A 19,132-nucleotide genomic window follows, 5' to 3' on the forward strand; every position below is an offset into this window, starting at 1 on the left:
TGAAGTATTAAGATTGTTTGCGAGTGTGAGAAGATGTGAATGTTGATGAAGTGAAGATGGTTGAAGGTGGAGGAGGAAGTGAGGAAGGGAAAGGCTAGCCCGGTTTGTGGTCAGGAGAATATCTGAAATTGTAGAAAGGCGCGGCCGGACTAGGGTAAGGAAGCCTCAATCTTGACGTAGACCTGGGGTAGGAGCCCAGGCGCCGGCTCGATAGCCGTGACTGTTGTTGGGGATAGTTCATCGCCCATCTCTCCTCCTAGAAGTTCCAAGCCCCTGAGCCACTCGGGCTCGATGGCCGTGACTGTTGTCAGGAACTGACAATTGGTCATGACAAAGGAGTCATAAAGGAACCATCTGTGGTTGATCCCTACAAGACCGCTTTCAGGAGATAAACCTCTTTACACCCCGAAGCCTGTGAACCCTGATGTTTTTTTAAATTTGCTTAGTCCTGGACGTAGTGCAGAATGATACTCGTTAATCGACTCAAAAGCTTCAACAAACCCGACCAGTGTACAGATAGTCGAAGGGGAAGAAGCAAAAGAGCCTTGACATGAAGCCCATGATTTCTCCCTAGTCTCCTTGTTGAAAGGCACGCGAAAGGTGTATGTGGACCGTCCAGAGGCATACGAGATCGTCGTGTGGTTCATCCAGGCGGTACAGAGATGAATTTAGTGTGGCCGATAAGTAGGTCGCAATAAAGAAAAGTTTTGGCGAGATTGGCACCATGTGATTCTATTGCGATAAAGTCATTGACTTGGCTTGTGAATATGAGGGAGAGTGAGTTCGGGTCGGAGACCCTTTTGGCAACCTTTAAAGCGACGTCGCTATTCAAGCCGTGAAAGGTGAGGTAGACATAAGCCGCGAATTCGACCCTTGGGTAGTTCAACTTATCCTTTCATTAGAGCTCAAACGCCTCCACGGTATTGGTCAAGTACACACCGGGGACTACCCTATGGTCCGTTCTGATACAATTCGTATGGTCGAACAATGTGTCACGAGCACACGAGTCGAGTTGCAAACTTTCGTCTCTGTGTAGGTTGGCCGCAGTTGTAGGAGTAAGGGGGAGGTATGGGGTTACCAGCGCGTGAAGTCGAAGGCCAGAAAGCAAAAGTGATAGACAATATCTGCCTGATAGCAAATCTTTTTCCGCTGACGGAAGGCAGTCAGGCCCATTATCATGAAGGAGAAAGTCGAAGTGGTGCTGCTGATGGTGGCATTGAGACGAATGCGGCCTTGGTCTGTATTGTAAGCTCGTTGGGGTCGATTGGATGTATTGCCAGGCTAGCATATGATCTTGCTTCCGGCATGCTAAAGCTATTGCATTGATGGATGTGCATCATTGCATGACGCCCCAAATAGAGCACGCACTGAGACGAATGCGGTCTTCATCTATAACATGATCTCGTTGAGGTCGATATACCGTGCTGCCAGATCAACAAATTTACACAACTGCTGTTGCTGATGACACGAAGGTTGGGGGTCTGCTTGCCTCGACGGCTGTTGCGAGTAACAGCCTGGAGGGCCATGCTGTCCACTCGCTTGAGAGGCTGCTTTGGCTTCTCGGGCAGCTGGGCCTGGGCGGGCTGGAACTCCTGAGAAGGTTGGAACACCTGGGCGCCTCCGGGGTTCTCAGCTGCGGCCAAGGTCGGAGGACCCTCACAAAAGCCATCTTAAAAGCGCTGCTCGGCAGCCTCAGTGCTGTACGGAGGAGGGGGAGGGGGAGGGGGAGGAATGGGGGGGCAGGCATCGATATACCCCATCATGAAACCCATAAGCGTTCCAAGGCAGAGAGGTAAGGAAACCCAAGACGCGATCCGAAACGACAGAAATCCTCCGGTAGCTTACGCATGAGCTTAGGGCGATTTTGACTAGATAATCTTTGGCACTCTGGTGTAAAGTCTGGGGTTTTGTTCCTCTTGGGGCCTGCTTTGGCGTTTGGAAATGGTGGTCCTCGTGTCAGTAGCAGAAGGCTCTGACGATGGAGTTGGCTTGGTTGGGGATCTCGTCTATGCTCTGGGGTTAGCAAATCAGCAAATACACTTCGGGATCAACATATTACTTAATAAAATACAATAGACCAGTTCCCGCAGATGCATTCTAGAGGAATCGGAGTCGATCTCGGATCGATCGCTCGTGATCCTTCGAGATTGCCAGGAGAGGGTGGAGCTGTAGCTTCTATGCGCCGTGTGGCAGGGGCGGTGGTAGGAGTACCAGGTTTTCGTGTTGACGGGAGTACACATGTGAGTTCAAATGTATAGGAGGGTCGAGGTTCCTCCCATTGATAAAGCGGCTCTAACGGCAGTATTGTGGGTGGTCTCGTCAGTGTTTTCGTAAACCCCCCTGTGGACTGTGGTCTGAGTGGCAATGTTGAATGCAACTTCGTCAGCTTCGTCAAACGAGAGTAACCAACGGCAAGCTGTGTTCAACGCCACCGAGGTATACTCCGAATAAGTGGTGTCTCACAAGACAACTGGCCCTCATAAAGAGCATACCGGGGAGCCTGTTGAGTACCCACGGAGGCGTAGAAAAGGTCTACCTAGGGACTAAACAAGACATCCCCTAGTTTGAACAGAATAATGCTTCACAAACTCGTTTAGGCGCCTTCAGAGATGCCATCCCTCTAATGAAGAGAACACGATTGCAACAGCTCCCCTCAGCCCTCAGCGCTTTGGCGAAGTTGACGAGGCTGCATTCAATTAACGAGCTCCAAGTAATTCTGTCCCTTGGAAGAGGCAATGTAGGCCAAGTTAGGATCGCACTTCTCACAGTACTTTCCGACAGTAAGCTTGTCGTACTGGTCGTTCTCCTAAGGAACTTCTCCGGGTTGTTGTTGGGGTCAATGTAGATCTTGGCGAGTGCGTGGAACGGAAATTAGGATCGCGCTTCTCACAGTACTTTCCGACAGTAATCGTGTCGTACTGGTCGTTCTCCTTAAGGAACTTCTCCGGGTTGTTGTTGGAGTCAATGTAGATCTTGGCGAGAGGCTTCAAAAATGCATCGGAGAGGAAGGGGAAGAAGTATGAAGTCACCAATGGCATAGTATTACCAGATGCCGGATTGTAGCCTTGTTTTCGGACTAGAGATCTTCGGGGCTCCACGTTGTTGCAATCCATGAGGGTTCGCGTTCATTCGGCGTGACTTCAGAGGCCTCGTCTTTGCGGGCTCTAGGTTCTTGCAGTTCATGAGGTTCTCGCGTTCCGTCAGGGTGATCCAGAAAGCCTAGTTGCCAACAAATATATGTAGCGCCGATGAGACGCATACATATTCGTCCTGGTAAATGTTGCTAATAGAAGCTGACAAGTTCGTCTCGTAAAGAGGAAAGAACACGATGATGTCATGGCGTGGCGGTCAGTCGAAGGACGATGATCAGGGCAAATAAATTGAGTGCATAAAGACGAAGCAGAAGAAAGAAAAGCGAGACATCCAAAGTCCGCCGTCGATAGTTTTCTGCTGGTAGATGCAGGCGAATTGTCGTCGTGAGGAAAAAGATGAGGATGGTGTTGAAGAGGGAAAGACGGAGATGATATCATATGAGGTGGAGGGAAAGGTAGCGGCAGGTCGGGGATTCGGAGTGGATAAAAGGAGCGTATAACATTGAAGGAAGTAGAACGAATAATGCGATGTGAAATTCGCTATTTAGTATTCTGTTGATAGATGCAGGCGATGGTCGTCGGGAGGAGGAAGATGAGGGTGATGTTGTGGTGGGGAGAGGAGCCTCACTTTGAAGTATCTGTGGCACCCTTTAAGTAATCGTCTTCACAACGCCATTCGCAACTTGGGGGCCGGTGAGGATGCCGTACCGGAGTTTTCGGCGCAGCTTGAAGTGAGTTGCTCCTTTTCTTGAGTATCTTCTGTGGACGTTTTACGGGCAAGTCCTAAAGATGCACCGTATCAAACATCGAAGAGAAGGACTTCATTTAGGGTATCTTCGTCTCGTCCGGAGGGAAGGTTTCATGTTATCGGTTTCCTGTCAGGTTCTTTCGTTGTTGGTGATCGTTGTCTGGGAGTTGAAGGAAGTGGAAAATAGATACAGAAGATACTGAATGTACCGAATTGAATGATGAGGAAACAGGTTGGAGTGTCTGTACATAAACCTCGATGTCCAACCCGGTTCAATAGCGCTGTATTCTCCGGATGTAATCTGTAAGGTATCAGTATACGGCAGTGAATGGGTTGTCCACTTCAGAACAGGCCAAATCATCATGGCAAGCTCTAATGTCAGATCGATTGGCGCATCGAAAGAACTGAGACTTGGTCACAGTCCACAGATATCAACACTCACGTTGAAAGTAGCGCCTGTTCTGATGCGTGTATGAGATGGTCTGCACCATAGCTCCATGCTCTTTGGAAAACCGGAACGGCGAAAGCCCAAGGGGCGGGTTGATTGGATGAGGCTCTTCCAGGTCTTCTTCCCTGGCAGTCGTTAGCAGAGAACGGTGACGAGAAGTGGAGGAGTTCAACTTCCATCATTCCGAGGTGACTCATATGAACTCGCTGGTTTCCAAATTCGTGACGTTGGCAAGCAGATGGCTTTATCCGGCACATCTGCTTCAACCAGACTCGCATGGTAGCATTAGTTTCGGGCTAGAGACCGACAGAACTCCAGTTTCTTGCGGTTCTCGAGTTCCTTTGAGATTAATTTTGAAGTTCCTTAGTTGCCACACAGCTGGAGCGCGCAACGCGCACACAGATACTAGGAACTTCAGATTACATCCCATGATCAGAGCGCGCAAACTTTAACATGTTAAGGATATCTAGTTTCTATATGTTGTTTCCGCTCCGACCTGGGCTTTCAAACCCCAATGTTGATACCGGTAAAACATTACGTCCCAGCAACGGAACACGAACGCATCATACATAACCACTGGTAGCGCATGCCCCCAAAGTCCGCAGATCCTTTCATCAATAAATGCTCCTACCTATTGCGTCTCTGCGTTGGCTCCCTGCTATAACTAGCATGGGATTTCCAGGCAACACCACGTGGAGGTGCAGAGTCCGACTTCGTCACCCAACCCCGAAGGGCCCTTCTTAGCTGATTTATCTTAAAACAGAATCGCACTGAGGGTATCTCTTTCTCGTGAGAGTCCAAGATCTTTCTGAAGCTCAAGAGCAACAGGTAATATCTCCTTCCCAAAGGGCATGAAGATCTTTCCCATCCGAAGATGAGGCAATTCTTATGACAAGGCACAAGACTTTCCCAAACCTACGATAAGAACTTGAAAGGCATTTAAACGATACCTATAGGGACCAGGACGTCACACCAGGAGTGGCAGATCATTCCTCATCCTCGTCGTCATCCTCTGGAAGAGGGCCAACCGCTTCGACTCTAATTGACTTATTCCTGAAATAGGATACGTCCAAGAGCTTAATCCCCGGATGGGTCGCGTTGGCAAAAGGATCAGGCTGAGGGACCAGCGCAATCCGCGAGGATACTCTTCGGAGAAGAAGGTGACCCAAAAGCTGAGTTTGGTACTCAACCGCTTGAAGTCTTCGTCTGCCCGAAGCTGTTTGATCTCGTCGAGCCTGGGAAGGGCACGGGCGTGCTCGGCAGGCTTGTTCGGATCAAGTCGACTGGCCTCGACCTGGCGGGCTTTGAAGGAATTAAGGAGGGCGTCGTACTTGGAGAGTAGCTGTGCTCTCTTGGTAGCGTGACCTCTCTTCTGACCATCGTTAAGCGCCATTCGTTTGCGCGGAGGAGAATCAGGAGGCGCAGGCCTGCTTCTCTTGGTCGCCAGTATTTTTGGAAGTTCCTGGGCTTGAAAGAATTGAAGGATGGGGTAAAGGGGACTGTAGCCCTTCTCACTCACTGCAGACTTGATTCTGTCAACAAGCCCAGGTTCCTTCTCAGTCAGTGCAGGGAAGCACTCCAGTACCAGCTCGACAGAGCAGGACTTGTGCTCTGTATTCTCTTTGGCCATGAGGGCATTGTACATGTCTCGGTTAGTAATATTCCCGACCTGTGATGTCACATTAGCCCACATGCGACTGGCAGTAGCACCAGCCTTCCATTCGAAATAGCCATTGTTGAGGACAGGGACTCCAGCAAGTTCGTAACATGCATTGTATAGTAAGTCCCAAACTGCCCCAACATTGGCCTTCTTGTTGGCGAAGCTAAACTGGCCGTGAAACGTCCAGAAGATCACCTTTTGTATATTGCCAGCTGAATCGCGAGCAACATAGATACGTGGGGACTTTTCCCACATCTTTGTCTGGACGTTAAGGTCCAGGTGTTCTAGCGTTAGCCTAAGAGACTCACATATCCCTTTCAAGGCTGGGAACACTTCTTTGCCTATGGCAAAGATAAACTTGTCGTTCTTGACAAGCTCCTTGGTGAGGCGGAGACAAGCTTGGTAGATTGCTGGCCACTGCTTTTTGTAAGTCTCCTCCCATTTGGGGCCAGTTACTTGGTATGGGACTCTAATAGGAATCAAGCCCAGAGTCTTTAGATCCCCCCTCATCCCGTTTTTGATCTGATACATGTTAGTTATGCTCGAGGCATCGATTGGACAGCTGAACTTACCGACTGCACTTTCAGACTGGCACTGCCTGGGTCCATAACGTGCGAGAAGATCGTATTGGGAGAGGTGTCGGTGGGGTAGTGCCAGAGGAAGGTAGCTCTGGACTTTAGGGGGCCTGAGGGCGCTGCCATCTCGTTGATAGCAACTTGGCCGTTGGAGGCGGAAGCGACCTTTGTGCAAAAGTCCTTCCATATCCTCATCATCTCGGGACAATGGGTATGCCAGTCGGCTCTATCATTGTCAGCAACAAAAGCATCGATGGGGACGAGAGACTCTTGAGGGTCCTCTGTCTCGCCATCGACGAAAGCAATAAACTCCCGCTTAAGGGGGCAATCTTCAATAACAGAGAGTGCCAGTGCCCTATAGGATGAGACAGATGTCACAATGCCTAATGTTTGGGCAGTCTTACCAACAGCTTCTTTGAGCTGTACACTCTCTGTGTCTAAAATAATGTCAGCAGCACCAGCGCCTACGGGAGGCACTGGGACAGAAGGAGCTCGGCGCACTAACCCAAGCTGGCCATTGGTGACCACGAGACGTGCCTGACGACCAAAGGGAGCCATCGCTGCTGTTGTCTTTGTGAAAATTTGAAGATTGAAGATTTAAGGAGAGCTTGTGATGAATGGAAGGGGAGAGGCTTGCCAGGACCCTGGAGGTTAAGGCGTCTGTCCATTGGAACATTCAGTTGGGAAGGAGCGCTCTTGCCCTCTCACCCAACGAGTGGTTTGATTGGTGAGGACAGCTCTCATCGGAGCGCAAGCTCCTTCCCTCACGAACCTCATTCGTTGGGGAGGGCTGGCATTCCTTCCCAATCGGGACGGACATGGTCAGGAAACCTAAGGCAACAGGTTTTCTGGAGCATGCATCTAACGGAAAGCGCATCATTTACTTGTGTGAAAGTAATGGTTATGACGAGAATAGCGTTTTCCAAGAGTAGCAATTTCATGGCGAGTAGGTGACGATGAGACTTTTAGCCTGTCTGTATCTAACTAGGGGGTTGACGAGCCCATATCGAAGAAAGGGGCCCTGAATGAGAATCAGCATCAATACAGACCCGTGAAATCTCCACAACTAGCCAACACAGGGGAATGGAAGGGTCAGCTTCAAAAGAACAAAGAAATTAAATTAAATTATAATCAGTTACCATACAGACATATCAGTCTCAACTGCGCGCATGTAAGTTCAAAAGAGACAAGGTACCTTAGCTGAGATGAAACTGGCAAAGCATCGGCTGTCCCGTCTCGGCTGAACTTGTCTCTTCCTCTACCAAATGGAGAATTCCCAGGGGCGACTGGGAAGACAGTGACTTCCAAAAAAATGTACTCCGTTGACCCGTCAGAAGATACCTGTGATGACACATCAGAACTGAGAGAGCTCGACCCGGACAATCATGTCGATTCACACGCAGCATCATTTTTCAGTGCATCGGCTCCTTTTTATAGGTATTACCTACACATCCATGGTCCGGTACAACCAGCGCAGCTTGGCCGACTAATAAGGCACAAGGAGGATGCACTGAAGTGACACCATACAATATATGGTGGGTGTATTGTTTTGAAGTTGTCCCCAGAATTAGTATTTACGCACCGTCGTTCTCCCATCAGCATATCGTCTCAAATCTATGACTGGACCTTGTCCAACTGGTGAAGTCGTAGATTTGCTTGCCTTCCTTGGGTAAAAAGCGCCACTTTTGTCAGTGTATGTTGAAGCATTCGCGCAGGAAATTCGTCAATGTCAGAAAACTGTACAAGCATACGCTCCCAGATTAATTAATTGGACTTTTGACCATATAATAAACTCAGAATTAGCCTGAAAGATCTGGGTAATAATGTCTTTTGTCGCTGCAGCAAGCAAGATAGCATGAGTGTCAATGTTAGATTGCACCTCACTTTCAGAACGCTTATTACCATTCATACCAACGACTTTACAAATCATCTCCCAACTGTACAACCCGTGTCGAAGTGTTCGATAATTTTCGATAATTGGCTCAAGATCTGTCGATGTTGAACTCCACTTCAGCCCTACCCGTCACGGACGTGGTATACAATTAACTATACATACTTGAACGGCTTGGCCCGGGCCCACCCGAATCACGTTGTGAGTTAAGAGTTGCACGGGAATTGCCTGAAGGGGATTGGGCACGATTCAATATTGAATGTGTCTGGATGTCGACAATTCCCGTTATAAAAGTTAAAGTCTTGGGCATTGGAGGGTTCGAACTAATATCCTTCCATCCATGAAGCCGGAAATCCCATCGAGTTATGGGGTTTAAAGGTCGCAAATTGTCACTTTCTTTCTTCGCGACTCTAAAACAGTATCACCACCTCTCTAGATAGCTTACATATATATTCTTATCCTGAATATATCTGCCTCCGTGTCGGAAGTCCATGAGGGTACTCATGACTCTTTCTGCACTTGCTGTTCATGTGTGGCCAACAATCTTTGTCACATATTTCTGGATGAGATTATATAACAGCCTCATGGATCGTCTGATTTGAGGGTGCGAATGTCTTACAGAGCGACATGAATAATACTGATGGTTGCAAGTGCATTTGATCCGACAGATGCAACAGACGTAGTTGATATGATGTGACATTTGACATTTTTTTATTGTTGTTCTTTTCTTGGACACCGCCTGGTTGCTGGTTCCCCAATTGTGCCTGGGCCACTCGGACACGTTGTCTGATGTTGACATACGATTAAACAAGTTGAATCAATATACCCAAACCTCACGATGCAATTTTGGTGTTTTCGCCGCGCCGCCAAGTAGGAAGGGGCAATTGATATGATGAACTACGCTTCTCGTCTCCCTCTTTCTTTGCTTCTCTTTTTTTTTCGGCAAATATTAAAAATATCGCCCAATCCACCAAGAAGCAATTCTGGTGAGATATTTTTATTTGGTGTCTTCGTGGCCTCTACGTGAACAATGCTTCCCTGAAATGAAAGACCGTACTCTCAGAACCTATAATCTTGGCTTAGAAACCAGGCATTACTCAGTACTTGGTCTGCTTCCGATAAAACAACGACATCGTCGGATTTCTCGAGTTACTCAAATGCTACTTTGCCGCGATCTATTTCTGTTCGAGTTTTCGTCATTCATTGTTCCTGATTGTACTTTTGCCAAGAAACAATCCTGAGACTGTCATAAACAGGTCCGTCTCTCACAGTTTCTGTCATACATTAACGTGTAGTTGAGACTTCACTCCCAACACAAAGGGCAGCTTGGAGAGTCTGGAACGATATAAAATTCAGTAATAACACAACATCACCAGAAAGTGAAAATTACAATACCCTGAAGTTCAGCCGTTCCAAAGACCTCGCACAGTAACACCGTGTTTCACGCCGACACCTCACACATGCACTTTCAAGAAGGCCTCAAAGTGACGCCAATAATCCTTTCACCTTTTAAACCTAGGTATCTCGGCATTTACACATTTTGAAAACACGAGTTTGAGGTCTGTGCTGGGTTGTGAGAGGCTATGCTCGGGCACCAGCATGAGCCATGTGAGGCCAGCCAAACACGCCCTACCCTGTGGAAGTGTGAGGCGAACGCATTTACGTGATAAAACTTGGGCAAATTCTTGTCAAGATTTTATCATAAAGAAATCCAAGACTTTATTTTATACATGACATTACTATCAATAAATTATGCCCAGGTCTGGGCATAAGTCTTTTACATGTGAGCTCGTGTAAGTGATGACTCTTGTTCACTCTAGCCCAATCATAGTGTGGAAAGGCATCGCCACGCTCATTCACGCATCGTCACTGCCTGGTTCTCAACCCCTTTTCACGGTAATATTTCGTGGTAATGTTACTCATTCAACTAATGCCTTTGTTTGGAGTTGGGCTTTCAAATACCTGCCTCTCACCCACTTGCATCAACACTGCGCTCGGTATAACAACAGGTTCCTGAAGCCCACAAACCATCAAATTCCATGCATCCGAAACAATGAACGTTTGTTTCTCTTAGGCGGCAGAACTCCCGTATTCTGATATGCAATGTCATATTCTTAGAAATCCATCCCAAAAGACTGGTATTCCCCGCTGATACTCTGACCAGAAGACAGGATGGCAAAAGCCTTTTCCTCGCAATGTCACGAATCGACCAACGAGAGAACAAGAAGAAAAGAAAAATGTCATACATGACCTCAGGCTCTTTCCCGATACTTAGTCATGATTGGAGTCACGAGATTTGAGGGGGTCAGAACAACCGAGGGAAGGAAGGAAGGAAGGAAGGACTCGTCGAGTGACGAACCTCTCCGCTCAGCGATAATATCCCTGCGGCGCACGATTTCGAGTCGACGACCCCCGATGCCGCGACCGACTGGCTTCCACCACCACTGGCTCCTGATTATGGTGCTCTGGCCTCCAGCCCGCAGGGTACAAGTTCTGAATCTGGACCTGAGAGGCTTCGTGATAGGCTCTTGCTCTCTGATACATCTCTTCATCGATCAACCGGTGTTGGTATAAGTGATCAAGAAAGAAGAAGTCAGGACGCATCTGCCGTCCCGAAAGACCGTTGCGAAAGTGCTTTGCAATATGATGCATTCGCTTCCGATAACAAGTCTCAGCATCAGCTTGATTGTGTGAAGATGTCCGAAATTCACGGTCACAGAACCAACAAATGCACACTGCTGGGAAGATGTTGCGAAGGTGGCAGCCCGCGATGTGTGCGATCCAACGGGATTCATCGTTCAAGTTGAATACAACATCGCAGTCCCCAAAGCCGAGGAACTCACACGTGAGTAATGCAGGAGTTACATATGGCTGCGACTGCGGTAAAGTGGCAACAGGAGGAGGTTCTGTGTAAACCGAAGAGTTTTGAGGAGTTGGTCTGTCAAAACAGGAAGACATGAATGTCGAGCTGCTGGCGGTTGACATGCTGATGCTTTGAGTAGGAGTGCCATTGTTGTCTCTCTCTGAGAGCATCAAGCTTGGGGCATAATAACTTGAGATCATGGTAGGGATGGCATCCCGTGTATGACGTTGTCCTCTCCTGGCATTGTGCTGGCTTATGAAGCCATTTATTTCATTGGCGAGGTCCCCCATCTTCAGAAGGACGCAAGCGATGGCAAAAGGGTATATATCGACTGGCCAAAGAGAGCGTGAGAGCTATGTGCGAAGGAGATACACTTTGTTCAGGTTGGTCTTGAGATGCTAACACAAGCAGCGACTCTTATGGACAAACGGGAAGGAAGACAGGGCAATGGATGATAGGAAGTGAGATGCAGCGCGGGGCTTCGATCTCTCGTGACAAAGGCAAACAGAGGAATGATGGACGGCGAAGAACAAAGAAACCGGAAACTCGAGCTTCTTAACCTGAACTCAACACGCCAAGTTTGAGCGTCAGCACGAACACCCTCTCCCTCGAAGGGCCGGCCCGTCGACAACTTCATATGAACCATCCATCGGTCAACGACGCTTCCTATTCGTCATCACCCTTCAACACATCGCCAACGTGATGAACGATAGCACACTGAAATCATTGGGAATGCAGTGCAGACTTACATGGCTTCAGTGCATGCAGAGAACCATGTCCATCAGCATACCATTGTCACAGAATGATACACGCCTCGGACGAAGCCGAAGATAGTCGGCATAATTGCAGGTAGAGTGACCAATTGGAGGTGAGGGTGTCTTGGTTGCCAACGACGTGGGCACCATTGATGGGTTTACTACGCAAAGTGTGAGTGACACCAATTCACGGGTCGAACTGAAGACAAAGACAGTCAATGGCGGTTCCTTTGCGCTCGATGATCCTGGAAAAGGACAATGAGGATGTGTTGGCAAAAGGGCTTTCGAAATAGCTGCAGTGCTATATCTGGAGGAAACTCAAGCGCGGGGAAATACAGACTCCCCGAAAATTGAGGCTCAAGACAAGGTACGTAAACTAGATGGTGTCGAGGTGACTCTTAAGCTCTTTTACGCTTGGCAGGTTAAGGAGGAGATACCCTGGTCCATCAGAATACCCGTCTGACAGTCTCGCCCATGGCATGGGACATCATCATATGCACAATTCTAATTACGTTCGAGATTCAGCTTTACACAGTTATGCTGACTACACAGAGAAACTGAAGATAAGCTCGATCACAGTCTAATATCAGATCATATACCTAGGAATCGGTGAGGAGTCTTCCATCAACTCAACCAACGGCTCTCGAAATACATGCAATACGCCGACTGCTTAATACCCGGTTTATCACCATCTCGATACCAAACATACTTTCCATTATGAGTCAAACAACCCATCATAACCGCCAATGCGACATCCCGCTCTGAGACATTTCCACGCCAAGCAGGCTGCCATACGAATATCCTATTCCAATTCTCCATACCGAACTCAATTATAACCGTGAATCGAATGCAGGTAATATGAACGCATGAGTTGGCATGCATTGCCGAAGCGAATATCAGCCCTATGTGGGTAGGGTACAGAAGTGTCTGTGAATGTGCCAAACGAGGAATGCAATGCGATGGTGGCATGTTTGAGTTGTCTGAACTAATACTCTGCAATTCGACTTATCTCGAACTACTATCTTACCGGAACCCAGTAAAAACTTATGATTAATTTATAAAATTTAGAAATGCTTAGTAAATAGAGTCGTGCTTTAAATCAAATTCCCTAATTTTGATCTTTCTCACCGAGCCAACTCCTACTTACAAGTCTTCAGGATACTTACCGATGATCGTTATCTCGTGTAACCATACCACTTCGCTCCCGATCTACAATCAGACCATCATTAGGTGAACCAAGTTTATCATAATAATATTCGTAATTCATTAAAATAGTAATCTAACCCTAAAATACCGACTCCTGTCAGTCAACTGTAATAGATCTCATCAAAAGATCCTGTACTCCGTACATAAGCGGCTCCCGCCGTCTCTGCTAGTATGCCGCATAGAATGTGACTTTATCCAAATGCTAAATGCAAGATTATACATGCAAATGCCGGTAATGGGCTATATAAATCGCCAAGCAGCCAAGACCGTCGTCGAGGCCGCGGCTCAATAAGATGAAAGCAGTGTCATGTCAACCCTCCTCAGGGCTACACAACACCCTTGCCTTCAGAATGACATTGCGATATTGCAAATGTCCGCCATGCTCATCGCCATGCTTTATCACTCCAGGAAAAGCTACGCAGCAAATTTCGCGTCCAGTCAGGGACTCTTCGTCTTCACCACCCAAGTCTTCCATCGTCTCTGACTCAAACATGACCCTTTGATGTGGTAAGACCGTGGGCATATTCACACGCAAAACAGCCTTCTGGACAGCGACAAGACGCGCAAGCTCAATTGAGTTGTTGACAAGAACTCGTAGCCCACTATCTCGAGCCTCGGATGGTGATGTGCCACATAGGGCGTCGAGAATACGTGTTATTCGACTTAGAATAGCTTCTGTGATGGATGATGTTGATTCCTTAAGAGATGAGGCATCTCGCCGAAGAAGTGAAAGGGTAGAGGAACGCCATTGATTAATGGCCTCATCAGAATCGGCTGCAAAAGTTAGCAATTGACCTTCCTGGGTAGTGAATACATACCATATGAAGAAATGAGCTTTTCAAGTTGCCGAAACTGTTGTGTTTGCTCTTCTGATAGGCCGACAAAGTAAGCATCAAACACCATCTCGACTAATATCTTCGATACGATCGATTGCAAGAGGTAAACTTTATGTGTGGATGCAAGCTCCTCATACATAGGCACAAGATCATTGACCTCAGCCAACGTTGCTTCATCCAGGGTCTCCAGGTCTGCACACATCAGTACTTCGACCACGTCCTCAATGGCAATATGACTTACTTATCTTGGCCTTGCGAAAGTTCACAATAACCCAGTTCTGCAATCCATTGCCCAGCCGAGCCATTCCATCACCAAACACCTCATCGCATTCTTGCCCATCTGTCCTTGTGCTATTACTCACCCACTCTTTCAGACCACGCACTTGCCCTCTTAGACCTCGAATTTCATCATCTCGCTCTTTGAGCTCTCGTCGTAGAACCTCCCAACCTTCTCGAAGCTCTTCCCGCTCGCCTTCTCGAACTTCAACCTCAGCACGTAAAAGTCGTAATTCTGTATCCGTTCGTAAATATTGCTGGTTCAAGGCACTATGCTTCGCTTGCCAAAATGTCGCTGTTTCGCTTTCGTTCTGGCTCAGCTTGTCCAATTCGCGATGGAACTCTCGCTCCATGATGCCCATCTCCTTCTCCAGATACGCAATCCTCTCATCCTTCTCTTTCAGCGCAGCTTCAAGTTCCCGTTCCCTCTCTTTCTTCTCCCTCTTCTCTCTCCTTTCTTTGCGCTCCTTATCACGGTCCTTTTCCTTTGTGCTCCCGCTCCCTGTCACTGTGTTCTCCTTCTCTTTGAGCGGGGCACCGCCGGTGGTGTCAAGGGTCTCTTCGGGGCTCGCGTTGGCATTGGAAGCCATGGCAGCTCGGGGAGGCATAGCAGGCATGCTGTTTCGATTGTTGTTCGAGGCGCCGGTGCGCAAGGTATGGGCAGGTGAGGTGCCGGGCCCTGGACGGCGCTTTTCAGATGTGTTCATTGCGGTAACGAGGCGGAGCTTGTGCTGTAAGGTAAGATCGGATGTATAGCCCTCCACTGCAGAGGATCGTCAAGTCGTGGGGTCCGAGGCCAGGCGGTGCTGGTTCCGCATTGTTGCTGGCATCAATTGCTGTATAGGATCGCAATGCTTGAGGTTTGCGCAGGTGTTACGTTGAAGGGATGACGTTTGGTTTTAGTATTTTGATGCCTGGAGGTGAGCGATTGATTAGGATTCTAGGCGGTCGCCCACTGAAGGTGCGCTAATTTGGCTTGTCGCGAACCCACCATCAGACCCCGGATCACTGATATGAAGTGAGATGAACAGGATGGCTCGAGTTTTATGATGGCATGGATTAATATAATTTTGAAACATTAATTTACAGTCAGTTCTAGGCAGTCAGTAAAAGGAGCCTCTATGCCATCTAGGAGCTTCCACCCATTACCTTGATTCCATGCTGTTCTCTGGTCTGTACCCGCTCTGTCAGCCTTTTAAGTATCATGATAGATGGTTGGTAATCCATAATCAGATATCAGAGGGATTCAAGTGTCAACCTAATGAAAACTCGGCTCATCTGACTGGCAGTTTCATCATTCTATTCCTCGCTTCTCTTCGTTATCCAGCTGCCTAACAAGCAACCATTCCCGGGCTTCCCAAGCCAAGACGTCCAAAGCAATATTCGCCTCAAGATGCTCACGCAACCTCCAGGCTTCAGGATTAAAACCCGACCTCAGCCACAACCTCATAAGCTTCGTCGTCTGTCCCCTCAATCTTCTTCGCCCCCATTCGACACAACGTAATTTTGTCGAGGGGCATGTCTTCCAACCAGACGAAGTCATCATATGAACTGACAATGTCCCTCGCATCAATCGTCAACTTCTCTCGTCTTCTCCCGCGGCCATCTTTGACATAGATTGTATTGACCACAGTTGCGTGGAGCACCAATGGTCTGTCCTCCTTGGTCATCAGTCCAACTTCTTGAAACGTGGCCTTGATCTGTTCGCAGAACTTATACAGGATTCCCTCAGTGTCAACGGGCGGCGCATACAGCACCGAAGTCTTTTCGGAATTTTGGAAAGCATGTAAGCCCTTGAGAGTTATCAAAAGCCCTTCTTCAGTCGATGCCTTTCCAGCCCTAGCACTTGCAAGGAACTCACTTAACTTCAAACTCTTTAACACCTCACTGGCCTGCTCATCGCCCTCATCTTTGAGGCTCATAACACCAAGTGTCAGATGCATCGTGCCGAGTGGACGTACTGCAGTCGGTGGAACACCAAAGCCAGAAGGATTTGTAACTTCTGTACGGAAAGCAGCTAAGCTTCTGGCAAGCTGCGGCCCGGCTAGGGGGATACATACGAAATGCGTCGGAGACGCCCTGACTGGTTTCGGCGGCATGGCTGAATTATTGGATTCGTCTTTTCGGGGCAACTTTGATCAGTCTGACTGATACTGTACAAGTGTAACTGCGAACAGACAATATGTGACAATGTGTCTACGACTTGTCTTGCTCGGCTGGTAAGGTTAGCAAGCGAAACTACAAGCATATATCGTGGGACTCCACTGGGTGGAACAAATGATTCAAAAGTCTAGCATACCCTGCTGCGGTAGAGGTTGTGAAATGACTAACACGCTGTGTGTAACGTATCTGACGTTGGTTTGTCACACCTCGATGATGTCAAGTGTTCGTATTGACTGAGTTTGTATTTGTAGATCGTGGTAACCTAAGCTGTGTCAAGATTACCCCACCAACGTCAGAGCTCTCAGGGTCGGAGGTGCGGTTAATCAGTCACATATCAACTAATCGATAAGTTGTTTCAAACAACAACGACAGACCAAGACAACGTGAAGATAGACCTCGCAGAATAGCAGTCTTTGGTCAAGCGTCAGAGAACCAAGTAGCGTTACAAGCAGAGTGCCTTTTGCTCCAATCCCAAGCATTTTGTCAAATCTATCTACAAAGTCTGCTTCTGCTCTTAACAATGCGTCGTCAAAAAGGCTGTTCAATTCAAAGAGGGGTGGAATGACATTTGATGCCATTCCGCACTACCTCGTAACGCCTCCAACATGATTGACATTGACCTGACGGGTCGTCCTCTAAGCCTCAAGCCATTCCAAGGCCTGGGGTATCTGCTTCGATGAACCGGGCCATTTCCTTTTCTTAATGTACCCAACACAACAAGTATTTGTTGAACCGAAAATGTTCCTATCGCGGTTCCGTGACAAGAGCCCAAGTGGCAAGCCATATCTGTAAAAGACTGCCCCCATTTGATCGTGAAAGCGCTATCTCGTAGGCTTTATGATGATGGAATAAATGCGTTATTCCCTTGACTCGTAGTACTGCCTCAAGAGTTTTTCGACCTCGGCGTAATCCGTTTGAACAGCATCGAAAGCGTCTTTGATGTGCTGTAGACATACCTCGGAGTCATCTTCAGGAGAGCCATCCAGCTTTTCGTGCTTGCCATAACGCTGAATCTTTTCGCAACCCTCCCTGATTTTGACGAGTCCGAGGGTCGCTGATGAGCCCTTGAGGAAGTGTCCAAGAGACGAGAGCTTATCAAGATCTTCAGCTTCCCTAAGTAATGTCGACACAAGGTCAGAAATTAGCCAGTATTCCCAACCATGAAGCGGAGTTGATATTGGACCACTGTGTTATGGTTTCAACTCACAATGCCTCCTTTATCTCTTCAAAGGTTTCTTCTGCTTGATCGAAGAAGCCAAAAACAATAGAAGAGCTGAATTCACAATCGCCCGGCTCGTCCATTTCGAGAATCTGCTCGAAGGTAATCATGTCGATGTTGTCACCGAAATCGACCTCATCGTCACCCTGCAGTTGGGAGTTGTTAGCGACCGTACTCGAACGGGTTCGCAGTCAGGATCAAGCCCACCTTGTTCTCGGCTGGCGACATTTTGGTTGTAATATTCGTTTATACCTTCGGGACAAACGTATTAGGTAGGTGTGGTGAATCGAGACAGTGCTGAAAAGCTCCGGGGTCGTAGTAGTAGCGTGGGTCCGCGGAGAACGATCGGAGAGGAGAAATGATAGAACCTAGGTAGCCTGGGGGTTAGAAACTCCGGTACAGTAGAAAGCAACAAGCGAGCGCGAAATAAATAAAGACAAGGATTCGAAAGCTAGAGCCACTTGGACGAGGAGAGGAAAGATTTTGAAGGTTGGAGGTGTTACCGCGGAAGCGGAATGGAACAAGATGTGAGTGGCTGGCAAGGGGTCTCAGATCAAGCGAAGCCATGGCGCCCGAGTGACGCTTGGTTTCTGTCAGGGCGGTAGAAGTAGCTGGAGAAGGGTGACCGTTGCGCTATTCCAAGGGTTTGCTTGTACCTGAGGTTGGTTGGTTGGGGGGGGTCCCTTTTTTGAGTTCGCGGGAGCTGCAGTTATCCTGGGGTATGACGATATACAAGACAGGAGCTAGATATCGACACGTTCAGACAGAGAAACAGAAAAAACAGAGCAAAAACGAAGAAAGGAGAGCACGAGGAAGAGTAGAGTCAAAATAAGGACCTGAGAGATATGGCTTGTGCTTGGTACAAGGCGCGGGTGCTGGTATGTGGGCAGTTAACTCATAAGTGAGGGGCTAACGATGGAGAGGGAGGGTCCATTTGCATTTGCATTCGAATCAACCATCCCATCCATCCATTCATGGATAGTCAAGTCAGGTAAGGCAAGGTACTTCAGGGCTCAGGTAGCCATATTCAAAGCCATAATCCTCGGACGAGCCATCGCGGGTGGGGTTGAGCCGCTCCAGCAGATGCAGGGCGTCAAAATCGACTGGACTGTGATGTGCTATGGCCATCCATTCGACGAGACAGCGACGGGACAATGAATGAGTGGGGGATGTGTTGTGTTTAGTGCGGAAAAACCACATTTTTTTAGGCGATGGGTCGAATAGCATGTCCATATTGGGGGAGGGTAAAGGAAAAAAGATGGCTGGCGTGAAAGAGGGAACATGAGAGAAGTAATTCAAGGGTATCGGAAAGACAGAACATGCATATCTTGGCTTTTGGTAGGGAGGAGAGATATGCGATGCGATCCATGATGCGATGTGATGCTTCCTTACCTAGATCT

The 19,132-nt window shown here is 48.1% G+C and overlaps 6 protein-coding genes across 6 annotated transcripts; all 6 read right to left on the minus strand.

The window, feature by feature from the left end:
* Window positions 1-1,074: 1,074 nt before the first annotated feature.
* On the minus strand, window positions 1,075-3,113 carry BKA55DRAFT_688003 (uncharacterized protein; the record flags this gene model as incomplete). Its single annotated transcript, XM_046199155.1, has 3 exons — window positions 1,075-1,238; window positions 1,421-1,618; window positions 2,891-3,113. The coding sequence occupies 3 exons, from the start codon at window positions 3,111-3,113 to the stop codon at window positions 1,075-1,077; spliced, it is 585 nt and encodes a 194-aa protein (XP_046052419.1).
* A 2,142-nt stretch (window positions 3,114-5,255) lies between these two features.
* On the minus strand, window positions 5,256-7,081 carry BKA55DRAFT_673948 (uncharacterized protein; the record flags this gene model as incomplete). Its single annotated transcript, XM_046198043.1, has 4 exons — window positions 5,256-6,470; window positions 6,521-6,878; window positions 6,928-6,960; window positions 7,029-7,081. The coding sequence occupies 4 exons, from the start codon at window positions 7,079-7,081 to the stop codon at window positions 5,256-5,258; spliced, it is 1,659 nt and encodes a 552-aa protein (XP_046052420.1).
* A 3,700-nt stretch (window positions 7,082-10,781) lies between these two features.
* On the minus strand, window positions 10,782-11,567 carry BKA55DRAFT_537401 (uncharacterized protein; the record flags this gene model as incomplete). Its single annotated transcript, XM_046189908.1, has 1 exon — window positions 10,782-11,567. One exon carries the CDS (start codon window positions 11,565-11,567, stop codon window positions 10,782-10,784), a length of 786 nt encoding a protein of 261 aa, XP_046052421.1.
* A 1,705-nt stretch (window positions 11,568-13,272) lies between these two features.
* Window positions 13,273-15,385, minus strand: BKA55DRAFT_563093 (uncharacterized protein). Its single transcript, XM_046192363.1, has 3 exons — window positions 14,316-15,385; window positions 14,057-14,266; window positions 13,273-14,012 (listed from the first exon to the last, which is right to left on the minus strand). Exons 1-3 carry the CDS (start codon window positions 15,055-15,057, stop codon window positions 13,549-13,551), a joined length of 1,416 nt encoding a protein of 471 aa, XP_046052422.1. The 5' UTR covers window positions 15,058-15,385; the 3' UTR covers window positions 13,273-13,548.
* A 386-nt stretch (window positions 15,386-15,771) lies between these two features.
* BKA55DRAFT_506779 (kinase A anchor protein) lies at window positions 15,772-16,449 on the minus strand (the record flags this gene model as incomplete). The annotated part of the gene is made up of 1 exon (XM_046187293.1): window positions 15,772-16,449. The coding sequence occupies one exon, from the start codon at window positions 16,447-16,449 to the stop codon at window positions 15,772-15,774; it is 678 nt and encodes a 225-aa protein (XP_046052423.1).
* A 921-nt stretch (window positions 16,450-17,370) lies between these two features.
* Window positions 17,371-17,960, minus strand: BKA55DRAFT_688008 (putative histidine phosphotransferase HPT1p; the record flags this gene model as incomplete). Its single annotated transcript, XM_046199156.1, has 3 exons — window positions 17,371-17,626; window positions 17,721-17,878; window positions 17,940-17,960. The coding sequence occupies 3 exons, from the start codon at window positions 17,958-17,960 to the stop codon at window positions 17,371-17,373; spliced, it is 435 nt and encodes a 144-aa protein (XP_046052424.1).
* Window positions 17,961-19,132: the final 1,172 nt, after the last annotated feature.

Source organism: Fusarium redolens (assembly GCF_020744475.1).
Source record: "Fusarium redolens strain MPI-CAGE-AT-0023 chromosome Unknown BKA55scaffold_5, whole genome shotgun sequence".
Classification (NCBI taxonomy): Eukaryota; Fungi; Ascomycota; class Sordariomycetes; order Hypocreales; family Nectriaceae; genus Fusarium; species Fusarium redolens.

Coding starts and splice junctions, on each gene's coding strand:
- BKA55DRAFT_563093 (XM_046192363.1), bottom strand. CDS start 15,057: ATGAACACATCTGAAAAGCGCCGTCCAGGGCCCGGCACCTCACCTGCC. Junction 14,267..14,315: donor CTTTCGCAAGGCCAAGATAA/GTAAGTCATATT, acceptor TGATGTGTGCAG/ACCTGGAGACCCTGGATGAA. Junction 14,013..14,056: donor AAAGCTCATTTCTTCATATG/GTATGTATTCAC, acceptor TAACTTTTGCAG/CCGATTCTGATGAGGCCATT.